This window comes from Canis aureus, chromosome 22 (genome assembly GCF_053574225.1).
Source record: "Canis aureus isolate CA01 chromosome 22, VMU_Caureus_v.1.0, whole genome shotgun sequence".
NCBI lineage: Eukaryota > Metazoa > Chordata > Mammalia > Carnivora > Canidae > Canis > Canis aureus.
The window spans coordinates 49,796,349-49,816,327 of NC_135632.1; the positions used below are offsets into that span (position 1 = coordinate 49,796,349).

A 19,979-nucleotide genomic window follows, 5' to 3' on the forward strand; every position below is an offset into this window, starting at 1 on the left:
GTCAGCTTTTGCTTGTCTAAACAAGTATTTTTACTTAATTCATGAAGGATATTTTCATTGAGTATAGGTTGATTTTTATTGCAATGCTCGACACATTTTACACTGTTGAGTGCTAGATTGTTTTATTCATGTAAAAAGTGTTGGTTTTCATTTTGGCATACAGTTACTTGGAATCAGGTAGATCCTTTGGGGTCTTGCTTTTAAAGTGTGTTAGGACAGATCCAGAGCTGCCTCTAGGGCTAGTCTGCCTCACCCCTGAGACAATACCTCCTAAGCACACCACTGAAGGACACATCACTCCACTGAAGGACATGTCAGGCCTTAGGTCGCCCCTTTGCCTTTCTGTCCCTCACTGCTGTCCACTGTGATGAGGAGGACTGGGACCCAAGCACATGGTAGGCTGCCAGCACACTGTGTTTCTGAGGACCCCTGTCTTAGCAGACATCCCACTCCACGCTGGGTGTTACAGGTTGAGAAGTCAGGAGAATAAAACGGAATCCTTGTCCTTGTGAATTCATAATGCCCTTGAGTAAGAAATGAGGATTAGATTAGTACCAGATGAAGATCAGAGATCGTGATGTGTGGCAGGGCACTGCTGGGGGATCCTGAGAGTCCCAAGGAGGGTGAGTTCAGGGAGGGAGAACTGAATAGCTGGACAGATGCCAATCACCAGCTCCTGTATGTGCCAGGAGCCAGGAGTGGACCTTGCTGAGGGAGAGTCCACTTTACTTCTTGGCTCATTCATCCTTTCAACAGGATGCTACAATTTCTGGACTGGAGGACTGGAAGGGGCGGTATCAAGGGGACTTGAGACTGTTCAGTACCCCGTAGTGTGCAGCCTATCCTTAGCCTGTGCCCCAGGTTTGGAAGGGCCCCCTTGACTTCATGCTCTGCTCCTAGTTTTTTGTCTTAAAATTCTTAAAAACTTTCAAGCAAGGATGCTGCATTTTCATTTTGCACAGGGCACCTTAGGTTCTGTCCCTGGCTGAGAGATTACTTGCAGATCTGTACTCCAGGAGTATGGAGAGGTGATCTCAACCCTGAGAGGTGGGGACTTTGGTGAGAACATAGGTCCTGAGGGAGCAGCAAAGGCCAGAGACAGGCACCCAAGATTACCTGCGAGGGCTGCCTGTGAGCCTGAGAACTTCTTGCTGAAACTGAGTGGTCTGTGGATCAGATCTGAGCACCAGAGGCTCCCCAGACTTGTGGAGAGTGAGATGGAATCAGGTCCTTGGAGGACTAATCGAGAAGTGTCAGGAGAGCGTGTGGGTATGACTTTGATAGTGTCCCCAGTGAAGGATGGGCAGTGGTGCATGGCTCCTAAGGCTCAGAGAGGTTAGGGGCCTGCCCAAGGGCACAGCACTAATCTGACCCCAGAGACCCCTTCTGCAGGTTGCCCACCTGGGTGGGGAGAGGTGAGATTGCCCTTCGACTTACCTTGGACCTTCCAGTTCCAGAGAGCCGGGCAAAGCAGTATTAAGCCTTGTACCATAAGGTTACCCTTGAAACCACACTGGAGCTCATACCTGCCACGTATTAACGCATCTTTTTACCTTTCTAATGTCTGAAATTTCCAAGTTTAGAGAGACAGCTGGTCCTAGGGGATGGTGGACTTGCAGGGGAAACCAGATTGGGCAGCTTGTCGCACACCTCGTGAGGTGAGATCAATTAGAGTCAGGGCCGAGAGCTGGTCTCACATTTCCTGAAGAATTCCAGCTGGCTGAAGCTTCCCTGGGCTGGATGGCTATTCCCTGGGACCCACCACCTGGGAGGAAACTGAGACCAGGAAAGAAGTGTCTCTCAGTCCCCAAGATGTCTGTTAGGAGACCCTAGCTTCCACATGGTTAATGCAAACCCCAACCTGCATCCTTCCTTCGGGTGGCCCAAATGTGGGGTGTTGCAGGGTGGCTTCCAGCTGGTAAGCAGGGCCCCCAGCAGGCGGGACCCCCAGGATGGGGCCGGTGGGCAGGCCCCAGTCCTTCCTGAGAGGTTCCTGCTCTCCCCGTGGTGCTTAGCTGCCTCTACCTGTGATGGGCAAACCCCATGGGGCTTGTTTCCGGCCTTGTGTTCTGGAGTGGGGAGGGGCAGAGGTGGCTTCAAAGTGGCTCACCAGTCTCCACAAGTGGGGAGACCTAATTGGTTTTCCTTCTCCGAGCCAGACAGCCTTGTAAAGGGAGGCACATACCCATGTCGACATGAGCTGCCTTCAGAGACGTGGGCTCCTGGGCCAAACTGCCCAAATCCTGTCCCTCAGGCCCGAGGTGGTAGGGCCAGGGCAAATGCTTGAACAAGGTCCAGGTGATTCTTTCCCTATGCGTGCGGACATGCTCTGAGGAATCCGAGGCCCTGTGCGGCTGGGCCTCGGTCCAGGACTCGCTGCCCACCTGGTGTGGGCCTTGGTTGGGGCCCCCTGGCTGGCTTGCAAGACCTCCTCATTTTGGCTCTTAGAAAGCCCTGACAACCAGTGTCCCACAACCTTCCTGGGTTCCCACTTCTGCATGGATGAGAAGACCATAACTGGGCCTCTTGACAGGACCAGAAGTATCTTCCATCCTCTGAAGAGGTTGTGGCCTTCTTGTGGCTGGGATGAAAGGATGCTCCCACAGCTGCTCTGGCACAGGAGCTACGTCTTCCCTCCAGGCTCTGGGGGCTCCTGGAGGAGCTGGTGGCGCCAGGCTCAGGTCCCTGCTCTTCAAGCCATCCTCAGGTGGGTGTGGGGACATGCAAGGAAGCCTGGCCTGTTTCTTCAGACGTGGCCCAGGGATTCTTGAGATAAATCAGCTGGAGGACTCCGGATCCTGGTTCTGGGGCCTTTGGTCTTCTTCCTTCTGTTGCTAGTTTCCTGCTGGAGATGGGATGAGAGCTACAGGGCTGAGGAGAGAGCAAGCATTGGGTAGCTTGGTGCAAGGCAGCAGTACCATCTTGGCAGATGTGGGGCTGTGGAGCGTGGGGACACTGCTGGGGGGAGCCTGTGTACCTCAGTTTCCTCATCTATAAAAGAGAACAATATAAGAAAACTGAGGCCCATAGGGTATACCAAGGAGGGCAGTGGGCTCCCGGCCTCCAGCTCCATCATAGGGCCCGGTATCCCTAACCACGGGCTTCTGGCTTCTTCCCCTAAGCCACTAAGATCAAGATTTGGCCTCCATTCCGACCCTGTGAGTTGCAGGTGAGGGGTGTGACAGTGTGGCCACTGTCTGACACCCTCCCGTCCCCAAGGCTGCAGGGGCTGGGCTCTGCCAGCAGAAGCCCAGGCCCAGGTCTGGGGCCGCCGTGGGGGCGGGCGGCTCGGCGGGCACGCCACGGGGCTCCATGTGAGCTGCCTGCCGGAGGGGAGCTGGCTCGCAGCCCGCCAGGCGGGCCGAGCACCAGGGCCGAGGCCCTCCGACGCCCCGCACCTCCCCAGGAGGGCCTGGGAGGCGAGCTGGGGGCGCGGGGTCGTCGGCGGGGAGAGATGCCGGGCGCGTCCCCGGCTCCGTTCCGCCCCTCGGGGCTGGTGGCCCCGGGCCGCCGCTGCTCGGCTGGGGTGCCCGCGATGGCGTCGGGACTCGGCGGCCTCGGCAACGCGGGGCGCCTCCAAGGGCGGGGCCTCCCCGGCCTCTGCCCCCACAGGCCCTCCCGGCGCCGCCCGTCACGGGGCAGGGGGCTGGGGACGTGAGCAGGGGCATCCCCGGGAACCCCAGGAGGCCCGAGGCGGGATGAGGACCCCGGCTGGGGGGGCGGGGGCAGCCCCTCAGCACCGGGCCGCGCCCCTGCTCCAGCTGGGCCTCCGCGGTGGCACCGAGGGCACCGAGGGCACCGAGGGCGCGGGCGCCACCCCCTTCCCCGGCCGCTTCCCCGCCGCACAGGCCCGGGCCCGGCGGAGCCGCCCAGCGGCCCGCCCGAACAGCACCGCGTTCCGAAGGCATCCATCCATCCACCGAGCACCAACGCCCCGAGGTGACGGGGCCAGGGCCTCTGCGGACCAAGCCCACGACCCCGGGGGCAGACGAGGGTGGGAGTCGGGCTCCCAGCGTGCCCCGCTGAGGCCATCCCCGCCCTGACACGGAGGGAGGGCCCCCAACTCAGACGCGTCTAGAAGTGAAGGTCCCCGGCCCTCCTGGCTGCTCTTCCCCAGTGGAAGGAAGAAGGGACCACAGGTCCGCAGTGGCCCGGCTGTGAGGGACAGCGGGGAGCGGGGGCTGCCGCACCAGGCGGAGCTTGGCAGCTGGCAGGAGACCAACGCCAGGCTCTGCCCTCCTGGGGGGTCCTCGTGGTCAGACTGAGGCCAGGGCAGCAGCCTGAGCTCGAGATAGCACCCACGTGCCTGTGAAAGATGTGGGTGCAGCCTCATGGCAGATGACACCCCTGGGCAGGGGCCCTTGTCCTCTTCCTGGGATCAGGGTGCAGGGGAGGCAGCTGGCCCTTGGCCTGGTGCCATGGGCATGAAAGCAGCCCCAGTGGCCCATGCCAGGCCCCTTGAGGGGACAGGCTCCAGTGAGAGCAGAACCTCTTGAGTACTGCCCAGGCCACAGGCTTTGGAAGTGGCACACAGGTGCCCAGCCTCAAGCTGAGGTTCTCAGCTCCCCGCCTCTACGGTTCCCCTTCAATGACCCAACCCAGGGTTCATCTCAGAAGGGAGGGAGTTTCAGTCCCCGTCCAGTAAGTAGGAGTCAGAGAGGTAAGTGTTGCCTTTAATAGCTCAGTTACTCTGTTTTTTGTTGAGAAAAGGGTCTGTTAACATACTGCAAAACAGAACAGGAAAGAGGCATTTAGAGCTGTCCAGGTGCTGGCAACACTGCCTGGAGGCACACCCTCCCTCTCAAGTGAGGCTCAGCAGGAAGCCCCAGACCAGCTCCGGGGGTGGGGTGTGTGTGTGTGTGTCTGGGGGGTTCACACCCTGCCCAGCTGCCCAGCCCATGGAAGGGCCCGTTGCTGTGAGAGGTGAATGGAGAGTGGTGGTTCCCGCGAGCAAGGCTCTGGGGCGAGGTCAGACAGCTGCAGCAGTGACAAACAGGGCCTGGGCAGGGGCGGGAAGGCATGGGCCGACTGGGGGCCCAGGAAGGGCCAGGTCTTGGCCGCCCTGTCCCCTGGCCCTCACCAGGACACTGCACATGGAGGAGGGTGCCTACCACGTCGCATCCTTTCCTGTGGCCCTGCATGGGGTCAGGGTTCAGGGGCCACTTTGTTGCTCCAGGTGCCCCTCCGCCCTCACTCCAGGCAGCCTGGGCGGGCGCTCAGGCCTCCTTCTTACTGCTTTCCTGTGATTCCTCCTTCAGGTTCTGGGCCATGAGCTTCATTTGCTGTTGAGAGAACACAATAGTGGGTGAGCCATGCAAGCCTGAGTGGTGGCCCCCAGATGGTGGCCCAGGCTCCCTGGGTGATGGTGTCCCTTGAGCTCCATCAGAGCACACTGAACCCTGAGGAGGAGCCGGCGCACTCTTGACACTGCCTGAGGCTTCCTGAGAGTGCAGAGCCCGGGCTTCCGACCCTGATGAGATGGGAGCCAGGAGGACTGGGCTGGGAATGTCCTGTTGTGTGAACCTACTAGTGCACTGGGGATTCTACAGATACAGAAACTCGAGGCAGCTGGAATGTCCTTCTCCCTGGATCCCTAGGGCAAGGGGAGGGGAAAGGACAGAGCAGGGGGCCTGGAGTACTGACTTGGGGCCAAGTTCTTGCTCTGTCTCTGTAACTTGGTGACTCTGGAAAGCTGACCTCTCTGAGCCTCTTTGTTTCTACATCTGCATAGTGGGAGCCACAGTGTACATTTTGCACGGTGGCTTTGGGGGGGGGGGTCACTGTGCATGAAGTCCCTGGCCCAGAGCAGCTACACCGAAACAGCAGACATTTCACCAGCCCTCTGTCCCTACAGCCATAGGACCATCCTGAGCCATCGAGCCGTCCAGTACCACTGGGGACATCCTATGAAGTCCCCCTGAGGGCCAGGCCAAGTGGGAAGGGTCAGAAGGAGCCTACACCCAAGGACAAGGCAGCCTTTGTGGGGGAGGTCCCGCTGCTCCCAGTCCTGAGCCCCCTACCCTGGACAGTCCCCTAGGCCCCCATAGCTCCCAGCCCCCTCTGTCCCATGGGTGATGGAAAACATCACTCTAGCTCTGCCTGTTTGTTGAAAAAAATTAATAACTCCTTTGGAATTTGGCTTAAAATACACACACTGATTTTTTTTTTCCACACACTGATTTTTGATAACAGTTATTTACTGATGGGAAAAACAAGACTCTGAGCACAAACACTGCTGGTGTTCCAGGTATCTGGCTGCCCCCCCCCCCCCCCCCGCCCCCGGAAGCTCCAAGCACCACACCAGGCTGGACACCAATGCCACACTCTCCCTGTTTCCTTAAGAGGAGTCCTGTTCATAGTCTATAATCTGTCTTCTACTTCAACCCGATTTCCCCTTGTGAGGATCCTTTCCATCTGCAGCATCTCGGACGACCCCATTTCACTGCAGATGGTTCCTTGCTCAGAGCCTGGCCTGTCCATCACAAGGGGCACAGTGCTGGGAGCTTGAGGGCCACCGCGCACCCTGTGGGCTGGGGAGGGGCCTGCCGGGCTTTTGCTGGTCCACACGGACACAGGATTTAGGGGATAGCTCTTAATGGGGAAGGGGACAGGTGGGAGTGAGCTCTTCTTGTGTGGGACAGAGCATTGCAGCAGGCCGACCTAGTACATGATATGTGGGCATGGGAGCTGAGGTGGGCCGAAGGACTCACAGTCACAATATCTGTACAACCTCACCTGCCAGCATGAGGCTGATGGGTTTATTTGGTTCACAGACCTGCAGAAGCAGGACTGCCAGGCCACCTGAGAATCCCCTAGAAGTCATGTTTGGCATTTGATCCCTCTTCTGCTGCTACTTCCTGTCCCCTTGTGAGCCCACTTTCCCTGTTCACTGCTGGTGTGAGCTATCCCCAAACGGGAAAACTGTTATTATTTCAGCCCGGATTCACCATAGATTCTTCCAGCTGGTGTCATTTAATACTTACGAGACCTTTTAAAATGTCTTTTTATGAGAGAATATGAATTTATTTCCTAATTTGACAGTAACTATAAGAAATTTAAAGGCTAAATAAATTTAACTAAACTAGAACTATAATGAGGATAAAATAGTCCCTAGCTTGTCATGGAATCTTCTAGCCTTGCTTCCTCAGCATTCCACATGGGGAGGAAAATCAAAATGGGTTTCCATCCAAAGGGGTCTGTAAGGCCCCCTGCAGGGTGCAGCCTGCTGTCACATGATGAGCGTGGCTACTGTTGGGAGCCGCTTGCCAGCAGGTGAAGCACTCCAGAGGTGCAGACCTCCTGGGAGTGGCATCCTGCTCCACAGCAGCTAGACTGTCAGATGGAACCCTCCCTTGATCGACCTGGCTCAAGGTGGGAGCTTCACTCAGGCCAGGGGAGTGGTTCAGAACCACCTCCCTACCTGCTCAGGGTGGCTCCTGAGCACGAGGGATGTCTGGGAGGTTGTGGCTGTCTGCACTGGCTGTGCTGCTGGTCGCAAAGGTTGGAATGATGGCCAGGGACCCCACCACCTGCTCATGCCCCAGCCCAGGCAGCAGGAGCAGTCTGCCCAGGAGTACCTGTCCCTACAAGTGCACTGACCAGGCCCCTCCATCTGATGGGTTGGGCTGAGCCTGCCTACAGCCCTTTGCCTCAGTGGTAGGTCCCACAGGGCCTGATCTGCCTCCTGGAGCTTGGTGCCCTCCACAGAAAACTGGGCCCACGGTGGGCGGGAAGGCCTGTGCTCCCCAACCTTTTGCCAGTGCAGGACTGAGCACCCTGGCTTGAGGGCAGCAGAGGCCTGGCTTGTCTCCCTGGGTCTCCTGCCCTCCTCTCTGGACATGCTGAGCCAGTGGCAGAAGCAGAACTTCAAACCTGTGGCCCAAGCCCAGAGAAACACCCAAGCAGTTTAGAAGAAACAAGCTGCAGCAGCCTGCTTGCCACAGAGGGAGACTTAAACTGGTTTTGAGACCAGCGAGTGACACCCAGACCTGTCCTGTGCAAATGGGCAGACCTCTGCCAATCCTCCTGAATGACGGAGTCAGAAGCCACAGTGTCTTGAGGCAGCTTCTCTCAGGAAACCCAGATACTGTGCACTGCTCACAGATCTAGATCCCCTCCAGCTGCTGTCATGAACTCAGTGAAGAAGTACCCCACCCTCCTGGTGCAGAGGTGCCAAGGGGCTGGGCCCCAACCCAGTCTGCTCCCCACTTCCTCCTCTATTCGGGGCAGATGACGAGCATTGGCAGAATGAACTCCAGAAGCACAGACTTCCTAATCTGAAAGAACCCTGATTGACGGTTTGGTCCTATGGCCACTTAAGAATCTGGAGAGTCTCTAATGCAGACTCAGGCCTCTACAGGAACTCGTTGGTCTGTAGCTGGGGCCTACTTCTTTTGCTTTTTAGCAGCCCTGCCTGGGGAGATGTAGTGGGAAGGGGGCAACATAACCCTTTCAAAAACAAAAAACAAAAAATACCTTGGCTTCTTTAGGGATTCTTAAATTAAAACCTTACTAAAAATACAAGCAGGATAATAGCGCTGACTTCTTCCCTACAAAAAGCATCAGAATGAAGAGAATGAAATCTTCCCCAATTCCTGACTCATTAAAACACTCATGCTCCAGATAGCTCTTTAAAAAGCATAGACTGACTTGCATCACTATTAATAATATTTATAGGAGGAGCCTAATCACTAAGTGTGTTGTCCAAATGCACAGCTGAACATAAGAAAGGATGTAGAACTGGACCCATTTTTCCCTGCAGAGACGCACAGAAATGCTTCCTGAGACCTGCAGTGCTTTCTACAGACCTGAGATGGCCCCTGCCCCCTCCTGGACTGGTCGCAGAGACTCTCTGGCTGAACCCACAATCAGCTCTGGGATCCTTCTATTCACAGCACTCAGGAAACCACAACCAGTGGATTACATTCCTGCCCAATCTGAAATCTGTTAGCAGCTACTCTATTACCCCTTCCCCTCAAAAGCAGCAACTACTCCCAGAGACAGCTCTGGGAGCTCCCGGCTGACAGACAAAAAGAGCCTGTGCATTCATCTTTTCCTGTTTACTGGAAGCTCCACTGGCCAGGAGCTGGCTCAGGGCAGAGCTCAGTGGCTGCCATGGAGTCAGCTGCTAGCTTCACAGGCCAGGGCGTCCTGGGGCAACAGGTCTGATAGGAACTGTGTTCTCAGGCCAGTTCAGGTCAGCAATGGCATCTGCAGCACCCCGCTCCCCCAAATCTTGCCAGCCTCGGCTATGCAGGCCTGGTGACAGAGCACTGGCATCACCGGTCCCCTACTCACCTCCATTCTGACTTAACAGGGCTCCCCCAGGAGGATTCTGTCTCTAGCTCTGGTGAGCAGGAAGGAGCAGAACTGGAAGCCTCCCTCACACACAGCTATGCCTGTGTACCCCCTGTAAGCACCAGTGAGGTTTTCTGTGTGTCACTGACCAGGCTGAGGCTAAGCAACTTGTCTTCGGTCATGTCACTAGAATCAGGGCAAAATTAAACAAGGGTCTGACGGTTCAGGTAAAAAAAGTAAAGAGTGGGACATTTCACAAAAACTTTTTTTTTTTTAATTTCTTTTAGTAATCTCTATACCCAGCATGGGGCTCAAACTCACAACCCCAAGATCAAGGGTTACATGCTCTTCTGACAGAGACAGCTGGGTGCCTCAATATTTTTTATTTGTTACGTCTAAAAGAAAGTTTCCCTCAAATAAGCAGTGTTTTGGACATATTCTAATATAATGATGAAATGCCCTGGGCCTGGCAATGCTTTCGGGTTCTCATAAGCCCCACAGCAGTGGATGCAGGGGCAGTGGCGCCTGGGGAACCTTGGGCATTCCTGGGGCCATGACATATGTCACCTCTCCCTCCAGAGCACCTGCTTCATTTCAACATCTGATGAAAACATGTGAAGGCAGATGACTGTCAGACACACCGGCCTCTGAGTCCCACATCCCTACCCCAGCCACCAGCTTTTCTCCCATGCACCCCATGTCAGGGGCCACTACCACTTGGTTGCTCACATCAAAACTTGAGCCGGTGAGGGGATGCCTCTGTGTCCTCCTCCTGCGTCTACAGTTGGCCGCAGGGCCTGCCAACCCCATCCACCAAGCACATCCACTGAGCCCACTGCTGGTCTCTAGGACTTCTTGACACCATCCCAAAGCACCCCAAGCCAGGTTTTTTTTTTTTTTTTTCCAAGCCAGGTTTTAATATTTCTTTCTTTCTTTCTTTCTTTCTTTCTTTCTTTCTTTCTTTCTTTCTTTCTTTCTTTCTGATAGTCACAGAGAGAAAGAGAGAGAGAGAGAGAGAGAGAGAGAGAGAGGCAGAGACACAGGCAGAGAGAGAAGCAGGCTCCATGCACCGGGAGCCCGACGTGGGACTCGATCCCGGGTCTCCAGGATCGCGCCCTGGGCCAAAGGCAGGCGCCAAACCGCTGCGCCACCCAGGGATCCCCCAAGCCAGGTTTTAAAACAGGGGACACACATGTGCAAACCACAGAGGCTTCCCATAGGTCCTGGACTAAACCCCAGGTTCCTCAGCCCCGAGAGGCTGCATGTCACTGTCACCCTCCACTGGAACTCCTGCACTGCACTCACATCATCTGTGTGTGGCATGTTAATATGAGGGTTTTCCCAGCTTCGATGTTCCCTCCTACCTAGCGTGTACTCTCTGGAGCAGGGGCATGACTCTGTGCCCATGGCCCGCAGTGCAGGACCTTGAACTGGAGCCATGAAGAAGGACCACAGCCTGGAGCCCAGAGCGACAGCCAGTGAGACTGTGGTTTAGCTCCCACTGGGCATGACAAGTGACCTGGGAAATAACCCCCTTCTCTGGGTGTGTAAATGAGGCACGTTCCTGTTCCCCAAGTCAGCATCACTATCTGGACTACATATTTATTTGTCTGTCACACGCATGGGATCCCAGAGAACACACTGCAGTGTGAGCTTTCCAGTCCCAGGATTTCACTCGGAGTCCCAGTTACCTTACCTGGTAGTGATGCTGGTCTGGGCCCCTTAGGATTGTGACTCAGTGGGAATAGAGATCTCGGATCCCCCCGAACCCCCCGAGGTGTGGCTCTGGCCCTGGCTCAGGTGGTCTGCGATTACAGCCAGGGAGGTGGAGGGAGGAGGAAAGTCAGGGCTACCAGGAAGCTTGCCAGATTACCAGCTTGATCCCAGCTGGAAACTAAAACCCTCCAAGATCAAAACCCAGCTCCAAAGAGGCTCTAAGGCCCAGGGGCCATGCTCGGTTCACCCAATGGGGGCACAAGTCCATTAACTGCACCAGCTGACTCTGGAGAGCATATAGTCAATTTAACTGCAAAAAAGTTTTTTTTAACATCTACTTCTTAAATAATTGAGTCCTGTTTTCTCTGCATGATGAGGTTTCAGAGCTAAATTTCCAAAAGCAGAAGTTAAGGCTCTTGGAAGGAAAATGCCACAGATACCCTGAGAATGCAGTATACTTTCTGTAGAGAGTGAGGGCCTGCAGAAGCAGAGGCTTGTTTCCCAGCTATCCCCAGGTATGCATTTATTCTGAGGCTTCTGGAATAGGGTGCCAAATACATTTGATTAGACACAGCTGTTTCTGAAACGTGGGTTACTAAAATGATCTATCTGCCCATGCTGTGAAGTTCTAGAGGTGGCTAAAAGGTGCTGAATGCAAACAAAAATGATAAAGCAAAACTGATGAGAGACTGTCCCACCTCACTGGGTTTGGGAAGTGCAGAAAGCCCTCCTCAGGGCTGCACATGGCCTCTGTCCTTCCACATTCCATCAGTGGGTTCTGGTATTTTTTCTGAGTTCTGGGCCCTACATGCAGACTGCATTTCCATTTACCCAAAATTCACATGAAATCACTAAGCAATGAATGTAGCAGACCCTTCATTGGCACCCAGGCTTTCAGAATGGGATGGGCACACTCCATCTAGATGGTTTACCATGGGCTGCGGACACAGGTAGGTATGTTCAGAGCACCAGTCCCATGCTTCATGCATATTTTCTGTAGCAGCTTCATGTAATCCTTGGCAGCTTATTCCCTGCCTGCCCATTTCCTGCATCTCTAATTGTGCTTATATCCAACCCTTTTTTCTCCTCCTACTTTATTGATACAACTTTTAATGTCTGTCACATTCTATTATTTTTGCGTAACTTAAATTGTGACCAGCAGTTATATCATAATACATACTGGATACTGTTCTAAAGTCTATGTATTTACCCATGTGCTCTTCAGAACCACCCTATGAGAAAATTACCATTATCATCATGCTAAAGATGGAACTGAGGACTGGGGACACTGAGAAGGTCACACAGCTCACAGGAGGCTTGAGCCCAGCCTGCTGATGGACTTTTGGCTTTGCGCTGTTTTAACATCACTCATCTTTCTGCCCCAGCCACCTGTGCCAGGAGCTTCAGGTTCAGCTGGATCACACTTCCATCTTAAGAGGGTCTGCTGAGATGGTTTTGATTCTTGGTGAGGCTTAAATTTTGTCCTGTCCTGTCAGAGATTTTCTGCTACATTTCTAAGCCAGGGGAGTCTGGCTCTAGAACCCACCACGCTAACCCCTATCCTGATCTGTAAGCACAAATTTGAGCAAGATTTTAAAAAGTTGCTTACAACTCCAGGAAGGACAAGTTAAATATTTAAAGAAGACAGAAGTCCTTGGCTTTTTTTTCTTTTTTAGAAGGAAAGGCCTCTGAAGGGCACAAGAACCAGAAAACATGGGAAATGCTAATTGGCAAAATCGCAAGTGCTCAAACAGCTCAAACACGGGAAGGCTAGTGACTGGCACACCACTAACAAGAGCATCCAGCACTGGAAAGAACCAGGACCTAAATCTGGCAACAAAGTGCAATTCACTGGGCATGGGAAGGAGAGTACACATAGAGTCCTGCATCATTCAGGAACCACCAGGGTTAAAATAAGTGATGTCTCCTTCTTTAGATGAGGTGAGAAAACTGGTAACATGTTGCTTAAAAGGCAGCTGAATTGAATGGATGTATTTTGGACACATCCAGACCCAAGTGTGGAGAATAAGGAGAGAGGGCCCTGGAGGGCCTGGGGACCCACATCAGGGGATGGCACAGCAGCGGGCTGGGGGAGGGCGCTTAACCCTGCCCCCTTTAGGTCTGGGGTGGCACAGCCTACCATGGGGCATCAGGTCCAATGCAGACAGAATTTGTGCAACAGAAGTGTCATTGTAAATAGAGCTACCCTGTGACTCCGCAATTGGACTACTGGGTATACTGTAAAGATACTGATGTAGTGAAACACCGGAAACCTGCACTCCAATGTTCATAGCAGAAATGTCCACAGTAACCAAACTGTGGAAGCAGCCTCACTGTCCATCGAAAGATGAATGGATAAAGATGTGGTCTATGTATACAATGGAATATTACTCAGCCATCAGAAAGGATGAATACCCACCATTTACATTGATGTGGATGGAACCAGAGGGTATTATGCTGAGTGAAGTAAGTCAAACAGAGAAAGATAATTATCATATGCTTTCACTCATACAGGGCATAATAAGAAATAGTGAAAAGGATCCCAAGGGAAGGGAGGGAAACTGAGTGGGAAAAATTAGAGAGGGAGACAACCATGAGAGACCCCTAACTCTGGGGGGAAAAAAGGGTTGCAGGAAGGGAGGGGGTGGAGGGATAGGGTGACTGAGTGACAGGCATTAAGGAGGGCACATGATGAGATGAGATGAGCTCTGGGTGTTATATGCTGGCAAACTGAATTTAAATAAAATAAAAAAACCCCAAGAGAATCTACACTAAAAAAAAAAAAAAAAAAAAAAAAAAAAGAAGTAAATACAGTTAAGTTCAAATGAGCCATGGGAAATCTCCAATAAACAGTGGTACCCCACCCCCCAAAATCTCATTTTAAATAAAAAGAGGTTGAGATCAAAATCAAGCTATGAGTAATGATAAGGAAATAATATAAAGATAAAACAATCAGTACTTCTCGAATGGCCATCCACTGTGTGCTCATGACCACATAAAGAGGGTGATAATAGGGAGGGTGAAGAAGACACACAGGATAGGTATCCTTGGCAAATCACAAAGGTCAGATGAAGGGGCCACCAATTCTGTATGAGAAAAGGGAAAAAAGCATTTTGTGTTTTGGCAGATAACCAGGAAAAGGAGTATGGTGGGGGTGCTTGGGTGGCTCAGTCAGTTGTGTCTGACACTTGGTTTCAGCTTGGGTCATGACCTTAGGGTCCTGAGATTGAGTCCCGTGTCAGCTGTGCTCAGCATGGAGTCTGCTTAGGATTCATTCTTTCTCCCTTCCTCGCCTTCCCACCCTGCTCCCCTCCCCTCTCCACTTCTCTCTCTCAACTAAATAAATAAAATATTTTAAAAAAATGCATGGTGATTAGTTTGCCTCAAATCAGAGGATGAATGACTAAACTTTTTTATAAACTGAGTTAGGAGGAGGGGCAAGATGGTGGAAGAGTAGGGTCCCCAAGTCACCTGTCCCCACCAAATTACCTAGATAACCTTCAAATCACCCTGAAAATCCATGAATTTGGCCTGAGATTTAAAGAGAGACCAGCTGGAATGCTACAGTGAGAAGAGTTCGCGCTTCTATCAAGGTAGGAAGACGGGAAAAAAGAAATAAAGAAACAAAAGGCCTCCAAGGGGGAGGGGCCCGCGAGGAGCTGGGCTGAGGCCGGGGCGAGTGTCCCCAGGACAGGAGAGCCCCGTCCCGGAGAAGCAGGAGCTGCACCGACCTTCCCGGGCGGAAAGGGGCTCGCGGGGAGTTGGAGCAGGACCCAGGAGGGCGGGGATGCCCTCGGGCTCCCGGGGACACTAACAGACACCTGCGCCCCGGGAGAGTGCGCCGAGCTCCCTAAGGGCTGCAGCGCGCACGGCGGGGCCCGGAGCAGCTCAGAGGGGCTCGGGGGCGGCTCCGGGGAGGGGGCTGCGGGGCGGGAGCAGCTTGGGGGGCTCGGGGGCGGCTCCGGGGAGGGGGCTGCGGGGCGGGAGCAGCTCGGGGGGGCTCGGGGGCGGCTCCGCGGAGGGGGCTGCGGGGCGGGAGCAGCTCGGGGGGCTCGGGGGCGGCTCCGTGGAGGGGGCTGCGGGGCGGGAGCAGCTCGGGGGGGCTCGGGGGCGGCTCCGGGAGGGGGCTGCGGGGCGGGAGCAGCTCGGGGGGGCTCGGGCGGCGGCTCCGCGGAGGGGGCTGCAGGGCAGGAGCAGCTCGGGGGGGGGCTCAGGGGCAGCTCCGCGGAGGGGGCTGCGGGGAGGGAGCGCGAATCCAACAGCGCAGGCCCCGGAGCCCAGGGCGCCGGGACACAGCCCAGGATCCAGCCTCCCCCGGGACAGGCAGAGGCCGGGAGGGGGAGGGCCCAGGACAGCAAGGACGCTCCTGCCCCAAGCTGAGCAGATCAGCGGCCCCACCCGGAGCCTCCAGGCCCTGCAGACGGAGAGCTCCGGAGCTACTGCGGGAGCTGAATCCGGGGCTCTAGAGCTGGCCCAGCCACTGGGGTTGTTCCTCCTGGGGCCTCACGGGGTAAACAACCCCCACTGAGCCCTGCACCAGGCAGGGGGCAGAGCAGCTCCCCCAAGTGCTAACACCTGAAAATCAGCACAGCAGGCCCCTCCCCCAGGAGACCAGCTAGACGGACTAGTTCCAGGGAAGTCAAGGGATTTAAAGTATACAGAATCAGAAGATACTCCCCCGTGGTTTTTTTTTTTTTTTTTTTTTTTTTTATTTCTGTTTGCTTCCCCCACCCTTTTTTTCCTTTCTTTTTCTTTCTCTTTTTCTTCTCTTTTTTTCTTCCTTTTTTCTTTTTCTCTTTTCTTTCCTTCTTTCTCTCCTCTCTTTTTCTCCTTTTCCCAATACAACTTGTTTTTGGCCACTCTGCACTGAGCAAAATGACTAGAAGGAAAACCTCACCTCAAAAGAAAGAATCAGAAACAGTCCTCTCTCCCACAGAGTTACAAAATCTGGATTACAATTCAATGTCAGAAAACCAATTCAGAAGCACTATTATACAGCTACTGGTGGCTCTAGAAAAAAGCATAAAGGACTCAAGAGACTTCATGACTGCAGAATTTAGATCCAATCAGGCAGAAATTAAAAATCAACTGAATGAGATGCAATCCAAACTAGAAGTCCTAACGATGAGGATTAACGAGGTGGAAGAACGAGTGAGTGACAGAGAAGACAAGTTGATGGCAAAGAGGGAAACTGAGGAAAAAAGAGACAATTAAAAGATCATGAGGATAGATTAAGGGAAATAAACAACAGCCTGAGGAAGAAAAACCTACATTTAATTGGGGTTCCTGAGGGCGCCAAAAGGGCCAGAGGGCCAGAATATGTATTTGAACAAATCATAGCTGAAAACTTTCCTAATCTGGGAAGGGAAACAGGCATTCAGATCCAGGAAATAGAGAGACCCCCCCCCCCCCCCAAAATCAATAAAAACCGTTGAACACCTCGACATTTAATAGTGAAGCTTGCAAATTCCAAAGATAAAGAGAAGATCCTTAAAGCAGCAAGAGACAAGAAATCCTTGACTTTTATGGGGAGGAGTATTAGGGTAACAGCAGACCTCTCCACAGAGACCTGGCAGGCCAGAAAGGGCTGGCAGGATATATTCAGGGTCCTAAATGAGAAGAACATGCAACCAAGAATACTTTATCCAGCAGGGCTCTCATTCAGAATGGAAGGAGAGATAAAGAGCTTCCAAGACAGGCAGGAACTGAAAGAATATGTGACCTCCAAACCAGCTCTGCAAGAAATTTTAAGGGGGACTCTTAAAATTCCCCTTTAAGAAGAAGTCCAGTGGAACAATCCACAAAAACAAGGACTGAATAGATATCATGATGACACTAAACTCATACCTTTCTTCTTTTTTTTTTTTTTTTAAACTCATACCTTTCAACAGTAACTCTGAACGTGAATGGGCTTAATGACCCCATCAAAAGGCGCAGGGTTTCAGACTGGATAAAAAAGCAGGACCCATCTATTTGCTGTCTACAAGAGACTCATTTTAGACAGAAGGACACCTACAGCCTGAAAATAAAAGGTTGGAGAACCATTTACCATTCAGATGGTCCTCAAAAGAAAGCAGGGGTAGCCATTCTCATATCAGATAAACTAAAATTTACCCCGAAGACTGTAGTGAGAGATGAAGAGGGACACTATATCATACTTAAAGGATCTATCCAACAAGAGGACTTAACAATCCTCAATATATACACCCCAAATGTGGGAGCTGCCAAATATATCAATCAATTAATAACCAAAGTTAAGATATACTTAGATAATAATACACTTATACTTGGTGACTTCAATCTAGCACTTTCTATACTTGATAGGTCTTCTAAGCACAACATCTCCAAAGAAACAAGAGCTTTAAATGATACACTGGACCAGATGGATTTCATAGATATCTACAGAACTTTACATCCAAACTCAACTGAATACACATTCTTCTCAAGTGCACATGGAACTTTCTCCAGAATAGACCACATACTGGGTCACAAATCGGGTCTGAACTGATACCAAAAGATTGGGATCATCCCCTGCCTATTCTCAGACCATAATGCCTTGAAATTAGAACTAAATCACAACAAGAAGTTTGGAAGGACCTCAAACACGTGGAGGTTAAGGACCATCCTGCTAAAAGATGAAAGGGTCAACCAAGAAATTAAGGAAGAATTAAAAAGATTCATGGAAACTAATGAGAATGAAGATACACCATTCAAAATCTTTGGGATGCAGCAAAAGCAGTCCTGAGGGGGAAATATATCCCAATACAAGCATCCATTCAAAAACTGGAAAGAACTCAAATACAAAAGCTAACCTTACACATAAAGGAACTAGAGAAAAAACAGCAAATAGATCCTACACCCAGCAGAAGAAGAAACTTAATAAAGATTTGAGCAGAACTCAACGAAATCGAGACCAGAAGAACTCTGGAACAGATCAACAGAATCAGGAGTTTGTTCTTTGAACGAATTAATAAGATAGGTAAACCATTAGCCAGCCTTATTAAAAAGAAGAGAGAGAAGACTCAAACTAATAAAATCATGAATGAGAAAGGAGAGATCACTACCAACACCAAGGAAATACAAAAGATTTTAAAAACATATTATGAACAGCTATACGCCAATAAATTAGGCAATCTAGAATAAATGGACACATTTCTGGAAAGCCACAAATTACCAAAACTGGAACAGGAAGAAATAGAAAACCTGAACAGGCCAATAACCAGGAAGGAAATTGAAGCAGTCATACAAAACATCCCAAGACACAAAAGTCCAGGGCCAGATAGCTTCCCAGGGAAATTCTATCAAACGTTTAAAGAAGAAACTGTACCTATTCTACTAAAGCTGTTTGGAAAGATAGAAAGAGATGAAGTACTTCCAAATTCATTCTATGAGGCCAGCATCACCTTAATTCCAAAACCAGACAAAGACCCCACCAAAAAGGAGAATTACAGACCAATATCCCTGATGAACATGGATGCAAAAATTCTCAACAAGAACTAGCCAATAGGATCCAACAGTACATTAAGAAAATTATTCACTATGACCAAGGAGGATTTATCCCCGGGACACAAGGCTGGTTCAACATTCGTAAAACAATCAATGTGATTCATCATATCAGCAAGAGAAAAACCAAGAACCATACGATCCTCTCATTAGATGCAGAGAAAGCATTTGACAAAATACAGCATCCATTCCTGATCAAAACTCTTCAGAGTGTAGGGATAAAGGGAACATTCCTCAACATCTTAAATGCCATCTACGAAAAGCCCACAGCAAATATCATTCTCAATGGCGAAGCACTGGGAGCCTTTCCCCTAAGATCAGGAACACAACAGGGATGTCCACTCTCACCACTGCTATTCAACATAGTACTGGAAGTCCTAGCCTCAGCAATCAGACAACAAAAAGCCATTAAAGGCATTCAAATTGGCAAAGAAGAAGTCACTCTCCCTCTTCACCAATGACATGACACTCTACATAGAAAACCCAAAAGCCTCCACCCCAAGATTGCTAGAACTCATACAGCAATTTGGTAGCGTGGCAGGATACAAAATCAATGCCCAGAAATCAGTGGCATTTCTATACACTAACAATGAGACTGAAGAAAGAGAAATTAAGGAGTCAATCCCATTTACAATTGCACCCAAAAGCATAAGATACCTAGGAATAAACCTAACCAAAGAGGTAAAGGATCTATACCCTAAAAACTATAGAACACTTCTGAAAGAAATTGAGGAAGACACAAAGAGATGGAAAAATATTCCATGCTCATGAATTGGCACAATTAATATTGTGAAAATGTCAATGTTACCCAGGGCAATGTACACGTTTAATGCAATCCCTATCAAAATACCATGGACTTTCTTCAGAGAGTTAGAACAAATTATTTTAAGATTTGTGTGAATCAGAAAAGATCCCAAATAGCCAGGGGAATTTTAAAAAAGAAAACCGTATCTGGGGGCATCACAATGCCAGATTTCAGGTTGTACTACACAGCTGTGGTCATCAAGACAGTGTGGTCCTGGCACAAAAACAGACACAGAGATCAATGGAACAGAATAGAGAACCCAGAAGTGGACCCTCAACTTTATGGTCAACTAATATTCGATAAAGGAGGAAAGACTATCCACTGGAAGAAAGACAGTCTCTTCAATAGATGGTGCTGGGAAAATGGGACATCCACATGCAGAAGAATGAAACTCGACCACTCTCTTTCACCATACACAAAGATAAACTCAAAATGGATGAAAGATCTAAACGTGAGACAAGATTCCATCAAAATCCTAGAGGAGAACACAGGCAACACCCTTTTTGAACTCGGCCACAGTAACTTCTTGCAAGATACATCCACGAAGGCAAACGAAACAAAAGCAAAAATGAACTATTGGGACTTCATCAAGATAAGAAGCTTTTGCACAGCAAAGGATACAGTCAACAAAACGAAAAGACAACCTACAGAATGGGAG

The 19,979-nt window shown here is 51.2% G+C and overlaps 1 protein-coding gene and 1 long non-coding RNA gene across 5 annotated transcripts in view; both read right to left on the reverse strand.

The window, feature by feature from the left end:
• Positions 1 to 105: 105 nt before the first annotated feature.
• LOC144294193 (uncharacterized) lies at positions 106 to 3,422 on the reverse strand. Of its 2 annotated transcripts, none has more exons than XR_013361648.1 (2): positions 1,554 to 3,422; positions 106 to 524 (listed from the first exon to the last, which is right to left on the reverse strand). It is a non-coding gene; the product is annotated as an uncharacterized LOC144294193 (long non-coding RNA). The 2 variants fall into 2 exon arrangements; XR_013361647.1 differs by having other exon boundaries at positions 1,438 to 3,422.
• Positions 3,423 to 4,659: 1,237 nt separating this feature from the next.
• Positions 4,660 to 19,979, reverse strand: part of ANO10 (anoctamin 10) — a 228,752-nt gene continuing 213,432 nt past the window's right edge. For all 3 annotated transcript variants that reach the window (XM_077865995.1, XM_077865994.1, XM_077865993.1), the window contains one exon: positions 4,660 to 5,282. In XM_077865995.1, the coding sequence (XP_077722121.1) occupies positions 5,217 to 5,282 (66 nt within the window). In that variant the 3' untranslated portion in view covers positions 4,660 to 5,216. The remainder of the gene's footprint in view (positions 5,283 to 19,979) is intronic.